The sequence below is a fragment of the Branchiostoma floridae genome, unplaced genomic scaffold, assembly GCF_000003815.2.
Source record: "Branchiostoma floridae strain S238N-H82 unplaced genomic scaffold, Bfl_VNyyK Sc7u5tJ_1497, whole genome shotgun sequence".
Lineage (NCBI taxonomy): Eukaryota > Metazoa > Chordata > Leptocardii > Amphioxiformes > Branchiostomatidae > Branchiostoma > Branchiostoma floridae.
In genome coordinates this window covers 38796-48102 of record NW_023365731.1, presented here as the reverse complement: position 1 = coordinate 48102, position 9307 = coordinate 38796, and the positions used below count along the sequence as shown (strand labels likewise).

General features: G+C 41.9%; 2 protein-coding genes across 2 annotated transcripts; one reads left to right on the top strand and one right to left on the bottom strand.

Annotated features, from left to right (window-relative positions):
* The first annotated feature begins 419 nt into the window (after positions 1–419).
* LOC118407900 lies at positions 420–2709 on the top strand. The gene is made up of 4 exons (XM_035808472.1): positions 420–1100; positions 1495–1567; positions 1793–2140; positions 2542–2709. The coding sequence occupies exons 1-4, from the start codon at positions 827–829 to the stop codon at positions 2678–2680; spliced, it is 834 nt and encodes a 277-aa protein (XP_035664365.1). The 5' UTR covers positions 420–826; the 3' UTR covers positions 2681–2709.
* On the bottom strand, positions 2660–9301 carry LOC118407899. Its single transcript, XM_035808471.1, has 14 exons — positions 8676–9301; positions 8137–8442; positions 7616–7871; positions 6442–6583; positions 5714–5772; positions 5451–5510; positions 5067–5190; positions 4921–4954; positions 4529–4667; positions 4144–4349; positions 3955–4023; positions 3693–3822; positions 3284–3441; positions 2660–2922 (listed from the first exon to the last, which is right to left on the bottom strand). Exons 1-14 carry the CDS (start codon positions 9135–9137, stop codon positions 2695–2697), a joined length of 2373 nt encoding a protein of 790 aa, XP_035664364.1. The 5' UTR covers positions 9138–9301; the 3' UTR covers positions 2660–2694.
* Between the last annotated feature and the right edge of the window lie 6 nt (positions 9302–9307).

Sequence of the window (9307 nt, the reverse complement as noted above, 5' to 3'; positions counted from 1 at the left end):
TGATGTTTCTTTTTTCAAATATCATTGGTGTTTCATAGTGCCCACGGCCACGTGAAACATCGATCCTTTGAAATATTTGTAGTAATAAAAACAAGGGGACGGTATTTTTCATACATTATGTATAGGCTATATCTAAAATCCAATGGGGAATTTAGTTTTAGGTCTCGATAAACTCTCCGACCGACGTTTTCCACATGGTCATCAAATTGTACCACTGTAACAGTTGTATTTCGTTGTTGCCTTTAGGCATGAAAACAAATCTTTACCTGTCCGTGGTCTGTGTGATCTGTATCCGGTTCTGAAGCATTCCGTGAGTAGACATTGACGGCGCTCAGCGCTTGTGGCTTCCTCGAGTACCTGTCGATTGCTACCACACACACACACACACACACACACATGCACACACACACTATCAAGATTTGAGCGCTGGACTCTGGTCTAATGTGGGAATAGATAGCAGACCCGGCGGGGCGGGATACCCACCAGGCGGCCCATGCTAAGTACCGCTTAAGTGACAGATGATGTTCACCAAGGCCCTCCTTGGGCTGACACATCTGGAAAGGATATCGGTTTGGCGGGAAATATGCGAGTAGCACAAGAAATAACAAATGCAATTGTGTAGTTTTCCCCCCTATTTTGTTGTGTTACAAGCAGACTTTTAACCCAGTATAACATCGCAAACTTTCATTCTGTCGGACACAATAACAAAATAATCTTTAAAACTATTTAATGATAAAAAAACTTGAAGTGACCTGAGTTGAAAGGTCAGGTCACTAGTGGTTAGTGGCCTTAGAAAGACCCAGTGCCTAGTCTTGACTCACGCACGATGGCTCTTCGGAAGTCCACGCGAACGAGGCGTTCTGCTGCGAAAGACGACTTCGAGTATGGGCCATGGAGTTTTCCCAGGGCTCGAGTAGAGAGAAGAGAGCCTCGGGAAAACTCCGACCCTTGGCCTATCATCGAAGTCGTCTCTCGAGTGGATGCCAACCAGGTCATAGTCAAGTGGGCAGGGGACTGGCCCAACAGCGTGGTGGACCTCCGGTTTAATCCTGAGCTGGAGAAGCAGCTACAGGCAAACTGCTGCCACCCGGGGGTTAAAGGTAATGTCTTTTACTTTGACATTATGTCATTACTCTGCTGATGAACTGAGAAAACGTATTACTTGATCTTCTCAGTATAACACATGACTTTATGATAACGTGTGTGTCATATTACGTTTGACAGTCGGGGTTCACTGCAGCTACAATATGTGGCCTTACCTTAGGGAAATGAAAAGTTTACGTCATTGAGTGTACCCGGATTAAGGGTTTTAACAGCATTGACTGTAGAGTGTACCATACTAAGAGAGAAAATACTTAAAGTTGTATGCACATTAAATCAATGACAGAAAGCAATGCATATCTTTTGAGGCAGACCAGCTATATTAGCTGTTACCCATTTTACTTCTTCACATCATCATCTTTTGGTAAGAGTATATATACAATTTTCTTACAGTGTTCAAGGAGGAACAGCTACTCTTTCATGACAATGATGAGCTGGCGCTCCTGAAGCAGGGCATATTTGACAAGTAAGTAAACAAGTTTAAATAATACAACAATACCATCATTTCTGAAATGACTCAGTCTGTGAATGAACACTTTCTTCCCTTCATATGGCAGAGATAGACAACATCCTTAGCAAACACCGGGACGTTCATACGACTGAATTGTATTCTGATGTATAAGTGAATTGTATTCTGATGTATAAGTAAACTTATAACTGTTGTCTCTCCTTCTTTTGTTTTCACTATTAGCCTAAACTACCGGTACACTGCGTCCGTTGATGAGGGACACCAGCGAAGGGTGACAGTCACCGTACCCTTCTCCGAAAACAACTTCAGGGCCCTGTTCCTCCAGCAGTTATCGATGCCACTGTGCAAAGAATTGCTGGAGGAACATCCCCTGGAGAACTGTTTCTCCAGACAGAGAGCAATCAGCTTGCCATATGACAAGATGGAGGAGATGAACACAATCCTGGGGAAGAACTGGGATGTTAGGACCTTCCCTACAAACACGGTGTGCCGTGTCGTCCAGATAGATGGGGTGCATATCTCGTGGGGGTACAAGAAGAGAGAGACATTCTCTCACAAGGAATGCCCAAGGTATGAGAATACCTGAATTTACTAATCTACCTAATGCTTACAAAGGGTTGTGGTGACACAATGTGTTTATCACACATCTTACATACATAAAATATACACAGTAATGAAACAATATCTGCAGTCGTTAATTACATCATATATACAATTTCACCAACCATTTTGAGACTTGGGTGGATGTCATAATTCACATCATATCATTAGCACTGTTACTAGCCTGGACAATCCAGGCTTCTGTTCTGCAGTACTTTGGGGTTGAGATGTGGCAGCACATGGTTTTCCTCTCTTCAACAAATAAGTCTACAAATATCAATACACAGGTAAATGTACATCACATTTAACATAAACAATAACATCTACATAATTATTTACAGTTGTTATTTATCTCTATTTTTAACACACAGGTGCAACTGGGAGGAGAGCTCTGGGTCGGAGCGACCTGACAGTTGCACCCCAAAGCTGTTCTACTTTGTGGGGAAAGCGGAGATGAACTTCTCCTTCACAAGGCAGAGGGTGCACTGGGAGGCCGCAGATGAGGCATGATGTAACAACTAGAACTAGTCATCCTCTTCACCATCATATACAATCCTGTCATCATCATCATCATCACCATCCAGTTCATCGGTGTTGCTGCCCACCGTCGATTCTTCAGAGTCGCTGTCCGAGGCGGATCCCCCACCATACCCAGGATCGTCAGGCTGGGCTCTCCTCGTCCACTTCCTCTTCTCCCTCTGCCCAATCCCATGGATGGCCGCAAAAGTTTCTCGATTTTCCATCTGCATTAACTGAAAATAGTATAAACAGATTAGATTGAAATACAGAAATGATGACTCTGTCCCCATTTGTAATGCTACTTCATATTTATCCGTGGGTAACCTATATCCGTTGCTTTTAAAAGCAAGGTATTTAGTGATACATGTGTATCAAGTCGATAGACGGTGGTTTCAAATTGCAATATTTTCATGGTGAAATTATTTTTAAAAAATTTTGTAGTTTGATATCAACTTGATATTATTAAATACAGTACCCTGTTTATAAAAACAACAGATATAGGATACAGGTGAACTAGTGTTACACTTCCAACATCAGGTCTTCAGCAGGTATCAAATTCAACATATGAACATATGTAGATACATATGAAATTACCTGCTCGGCCCACTTGCTGTGGTTGCGACCTCCCCCCTTCTGCGTGGCCAAGTGGTACCGCCTCGTCTGCACGTGGTTTTTTTTCTCAATTGTCTCGCAATTCACGTAGTGCAAGAACGGATGCTCTTGCAGCTGGTCACCAGCATGGCAGGCAAAGTCTGAAAAAATATATAGGTTTAAAACTTCTAAATTTATGAAATACTTTCACAGCACAAACATGGCAAGTGTGGGAGACAGTATTCTCTGAATTTTTTTACTGTTCTATTTCTCTAGTCAAAGTAGATGTTCTTATTACCTGTTACTCAATTATTTGTTGAAAGATTATACATGCATAGCAAAGGACTAACACTGTCTTTACATTGAATAGTTTCTGAACAATGTGTAATAATAGTATATATAATTAACTTACAGTGCATGTACGGCGTACAATCTTCGAGGTATGTGGTGTCTCGAAACTTCAGGACCCATTGTCTGGCAGCTGCCTTGTAGTTGTTATGGAGCCTTGGGTCCTTGGGCATATCCATGATTCTCGAGAACTCCTGTGAAGAGGGCAGTATATTATGGTATAGATAAATTCATGCTCTAATTTTTGTTTCTATCCTTTGTTCTGCGTTTTATTAATGATCTTTTTCTTTAGAAGAAATTATCCAAGTATAAATTTTCCAACTTACCCGCCAAATCTCTTGTATGTCAGCCACTTGGATTTGCACACGAGTACCGGGCCTCCCAGGTACTGTTATCTACATAGGGCAAACAGCAAATTTGGAGAAAAGGGGTTGAAATGTGAAGCCATACACATTAGTTCAGCACATTTTCAAATATCAAAAGGGTCGAACAACATCTACATTGAAACAGCTCACCCTTTCCGCTCCTCCAAGAAGTTCCTTTAGGAGGGCTTTCCTTTCTGAGACCTTATGTGGAACCTTTGCTCCTTTGCTTTGCAGGATGGCTGTAAGTGTCCGCCCCTGCAAGCTGTCAATCTTTGCTTCCCTGGTTATGCCGACATTCTCAATAATGTCCGGTAGTCTGTCTGGCAGCATCTTTATTGCTTTCTTGAGCTCTTTTGCTATGTGGGTAAAAGTGAGTTGCAGTTATTAGATCTATGTCCTTTATAGTTGAAATTGCAATTCAACTTAAACGTAATCCAAATATTATGGTTTTTTTGCAACATTTAAGCTTGTAACAGCTTAGCTTTTATGTTTGTTTTGCGTGCTTGATCATTATACATGTGAAGAAATGTCATACCTGACAAAGATTTCCACTTGAAGGTGTTGGTGCCCTGCCTGTTTCCCTCCTCTCTCAAGTAGAACGTCCCAACCCCCACATCTCTCATGGCTTGCTCCAACTTCTCAGGGACATTCTGGTCAATGACCCAGCCAATGAGCTGAAAGATAAGAAGTTCTCTTGTCATAGATTTCTCTGATATAGTAGACATGACACAGATTGCTGGATGCTACTTAACATTTTAAAAGTAGAATAGGTCATTTATCATTTGAGTTTACTTGCTTTATGTTGTTAATATGTGTACACTGCACAAAATCCAAGTTTAAGTAAACATTCAAAGATACCTTGATGTGTGTTTTTAATACTTTCTGAGTGTAGTGGTACAGAGGCAAACAATGTAAAGTCAAAAGTACCTGAGTGAGCAACTTCCCGCCTATCCTGAGATACCTGAAAAATAAAACTTATCTTAGCATGTCTTGGTAAAACAGCTTTTACAATTAATATGCATAAGAATTGCAAAGTTGGTTGACACATTTTGTTTCAAAATTGAAGTACATACATGTGTAGGGTGTCAATGATAACATTTCCCCATGGTATACTCATGACAGGCAGCTTCTGGTGACCTCGCTTATCCCTGTCCCGGATGCACTGGGCTGCCTTGTCATGTGTCCTCAGTGAGAAGTCTGAAATTACAATATTGATATTGTTGCTAGTATACACATTTTTGATTATCAGTAACTTTGAACCAGTCAAAAGTGGACCAGCTTCAGTGCAAGGCCCATAGATCAAATAGTCAAATAGTAAGCAAAACATTGCATTGTGCCTCAATGTTTAGAAGATGGTTACTGGTGGATATTACATTCACTTGAACATATGGTACAACTCAAATTTAAGTCATGGGGTATAACTTGCATGCAAACTGAAGTAATGAACAGTGCCATACCTTGACTGAAGCGTGACAAGTGCTCTTTGGTGCAGTAGCACAGAACACAGAAGTATTTCCCTGTAAAAGGTACAACTTCTGTTAGATGTACAACATTTATGTGATGTATTTTTTGTAAGTAAACATGTTTAAGCTATTTGATATTGTAACTAATTGTAACATGTATGACTTGAGTCATGTGACTCAGATCCCTAGACTACAGGCATCAAAATAAAAATAAACAGCTTCTGGTAATATACAAGCAAATGTAATTCTACATTTACCTGTTGGCCCAACGAGACCCATCATCTCTGCTAGCGCCTTCCAGTCGGAAAGAATGTACCTGTAATAGTAATAAAATGTTGTTTAAACAAGTGCTTTTAAAAAAGCTGGCATTTTGCCAATGTTTGCGTGTGTGAACGTTTTTTTCTAGTTATTAGAATGTCATATAAATAGAACAGAGTAACTAAACCTGATATTGGCGCATGGAGAGATTCACATATGTGCCTGAACTGCAGCAGATCTAGACGCCACCTGTTAAAATTTGCGTGAACTGCAGCAAATTTCACTACACATTGCCTGTTTTTGAGTGAGCTCTGTTGCGGGGCATTTTTAAGTTTTTTTTTAATTTTTATTTCTATTCGGCAAAAAAACGAAGCGGCGAATCCGTTAACCAAAGAAATAAATTGGTGTGGCCAAATGGATGTAAAAAAGAAAAAAAAAAGTTGAAAAAAACTACCTCCCCGGATTCGAACCGGGTGCATTGGTTTAGAATGCGTAAACTTTACCACTGCGCTAGTGCGAACATGTTGAAGAAATGCCTGTTTTAACAGGTATACAAATGTTTGGCATGGATTGAACAGGTCCGTTCATCTCAACATCACAACGGCGACTACACTGGCCAGAAGGCATTTTGCGACTGCAAGTCGCAAAATGCAAAAATGATGACTTTTGAGTGGCTCCTATGAATCAATAGTAGAGAGTGGATAACATTAGATAGGAAGCTCCTTACCAATTAATCTTGACATGTTTTGTTCTGTCCTGGCCGTCTTCTTCTTCTCCTACTTTCAGGTGCAGTCCGTTCTGTTGGAGGTCCTCCATCTCTCTGAATACACGAGAGCCGGACTGCACCTGCTCCTCATAGCTCTCCTTGCCTGAATGAGTAATAAGGATACATGTACTTGTAGGCGATGCTTGCCAAATTTTCAGATCAATGTTATACACATATGTAATGCATGTACCCCTGTTTAAGGCCTTAAAAAGGGGTCCATCCCTGACAATGTAATACATGCACCCCTAAATAAAGCCTTATACCAGGGTCCATCCCTGACAATGTAATACATGCACCCCTATATAAAGCCTTATACCAGGGTCCATCCCTGACAATGTAATACATGCACCCCTATATAAAGCCTTATACCAGGGTCCATCTCTGACAATGTAATACATGCACCCCTATATAAAGCCTTATACCAGGGTCCATCTCTGACAATGTAATACATGCACCCCTATATAAAGCCTTATACCAGGGTCCATCTCTGACAATGTAATACATGCACCCCTATATAAAGCCTTATACCAGGGTCCATCTCTGACAATGTAATACATGCACCCCTATATAAAGCCTTATACCAGGGTCCATCTCTGACAATGTAATACATGCACCCCTATATAAAGCCTTATACCAGGGTCCATCTCTGACAATGTAATACATGCACCCCTATATAAAGCCTTATACCAGGGTCCATCTCTGACAATGTAATACATGCACCCCTATATAAAGCCTTATACCAGGGTCCATCTCTGACAATGTAATACATGCACCCCTATATAAAGCCTTATACCAGGGTACATCTCTGACAATGTAATACATGCACCCCTATATAAAGCCTTATACCAGGGTACATCCCTGACATGCACCCCTGTACTAGGTGTTTGGTAAATCTCATATTTCATGCAGTGCACTCTACATGCATTACTTATCAAGCATTTACATAGACATATAAAAAAGATATTCATGGATGGAAGCTGATACATACTGTCACATAAGATAAAGCAATCTTGATAAAGCATCTTGAGATGTCTGGTGTGATTAAACCACAAATAGGATGTATGTATGTATAAATACATGCATGCAGATACTTATGTCTATAATTTCTAAATACATGTAGTATTATCTTACATACCGCTATACACAAAAACACAATATTCGTCTCGGACCAAGCGAGGTCGTCTCCTCGCCTCCTCCAGGTCCCTTACGGGTGTGATGCACGCCATCACAGCTCCAATGACCGTATTCTTCGCTTGTGGCCGGCCATCCACACCATATCGGAAGCTGACCACTGGCTCGTCAGCCTCTAGCAGGTGCTGGTTTTCAGGCAGCTGTAGATGGTGGGTGATTATCTCCTTGACACTCCGCGACGCCCCATTTCCATCCCTGGCCTGTAGTGAACATTTCAGATGAACTGTGTCACAATATTATATCTTAGTGTGGAAAAGAAGATACATTCAAAAGAATCTCATGATCACTGCCCTATTAGTATTACTATTTGGGGCCATCTTGTGGCCATATCTAAGAAAAGTATCATTATACATACATTAGGGATATTGTATTTCTAACAACACCTCAGAAATATACACCTTGATGGCCTCACAACATGCATAGATACTGAACATAGATGGACAGATGTATGGGAGCATTCCGTACGTTCTCTTCCATCTGGTAGGGAAGGAAGGAGTTCTGCTCAACTCTCTCCTCACGGACCCAACCAATGGGTGGTATGACCTTGGGAAACTTCATGTGAAGCTCGTGCCACCAGACATCCGAGACAGAGGCCTGGTCCTTGAAGTGGACACACCACCGGACCAGGTCTTTGGTCTCTTCTGTCTGGTGGCGGTATCCACGGCCTGTGACGGGGACGTGCTGAGCTGGAGGGGGGTTGTTCCTACGGTCATAGAGACCTTGGGGCCACTCTACATCCAGGCAAAAGCCGTCTTCAGTCCTGAACGTGACCTGAAATGGCAAGAGTAGAGATACATGCACAATATTCCTATGAAAAGAAAATATCTTCAATAATCAGATATTTTTTTAGATGCTTTACCATTCCTATGCTAGGTTGAGATGACATATATTAAGTACAACATGTATACTGAACTTAATAGTGGCCAAAATAGCACTGCAAATGTTGAATTAGTAACACTGACCATTAAAAATCAATACTAACTGCTGGTTATCTGTAGACTCACGTTTGCTTTCACAATATGGCGGGGCAACTCGCGAAAAGCTGGCTCCAGGAATCTCTCTCTCAGGTCTCCTCTCTTGCCCCGCAGGGAGCTTGGCCTCAATGCGGAATATGGTTTCTCGGTGTCATTCATCTTTTTTCGCTTTCTTTTGGGCTGGCCATCGTCCCTGACCTCCGGAAGCTGGGCCCTTAGCGTCTCCACCTCTCTCTGTACTGTAGCCTTCTCTCCCACCAGCCTCTCCACCTCTCTCTGCACTGTAGCCTTCTCTTCCCCCAGTCTCTCCACCTCTCTCTGTACTGCACTCTTCTCTACCTCCTTTTGTGCCAGCTGTCTTCTATGCTCTTGAACGGTCTGTTGAAACTGATACTCCAGGTGTGCTATTCTATCTGTCAACTGCCTGTTCTGTAAAGTCAAAATCTCATTCCTTTGCACGAGGTAGAACATATCGGGAGGGAGCCCTGCCATAGTGCGGCCTGCTCTCTACACTGCCCGCCTCAGAATGATCGTTACAGGTTGTGCGCGCAAATTCCACAATTCGTCACACCCACATCTGCTCTTGGTCACAGGGTCCCCATTAATCAAGTCCTATATGCTGTTCGAACGTGTTTTAAGGAAGTATTATCGTTCAAAACTAT

What these genes read in the sequence shown, in the direction of transcription:
- LOC118407900 (XM_035808472.1), top strand. Translation starts at nt 827, where the DNA reads ATGGCTCTTCGGAAGTCCACGCGAACGAGGCGTTCTGCTGCGAAAGAC. An exon ending in AAGCAGGGCATATTTGACAA is followed by an intron (nt 1,568 to 1,792) that starts GTAAGTAAACAA and finishes TTTCACTATTAG; the next exon opens with CCTAAACTACCGGTACACTG. An exon ending in TCTCACAAGGAATGCCCAAG is followed by an intron (nt 2,141 to 2,541) that starts GTATGAGAATAC and finishes TTTAACACACAG; the next exon opens with GTGCAACTGGGAGGAGAGCT.
- LOC118407899 (XM_035808471.1), bottom strand. Translation starts at nt 9,137, where the DNA reads ATGGCAGGGCTCCCTCCCGATATGTTCTACCTCGTGCAAAGGAATGAG. An exon ending in GCCATATTGTGAAAGCAAAC is followed by an intron (nt 8,443 to 8,675) that starts GTGAGTCTACAG and finishes TTGCCATTTCAG; the next exon opens with GTCACGTTCAGGACTGAAGA. An exon ending in CCTACCAGATGGAAGAGAAC is followed by an intron (nt 7,872 to 8,136) that starts GTACGGAATGCT and finishes TGTTCACTACAG; the next exon opens with GCCAGGGATGGAAATGGGGC.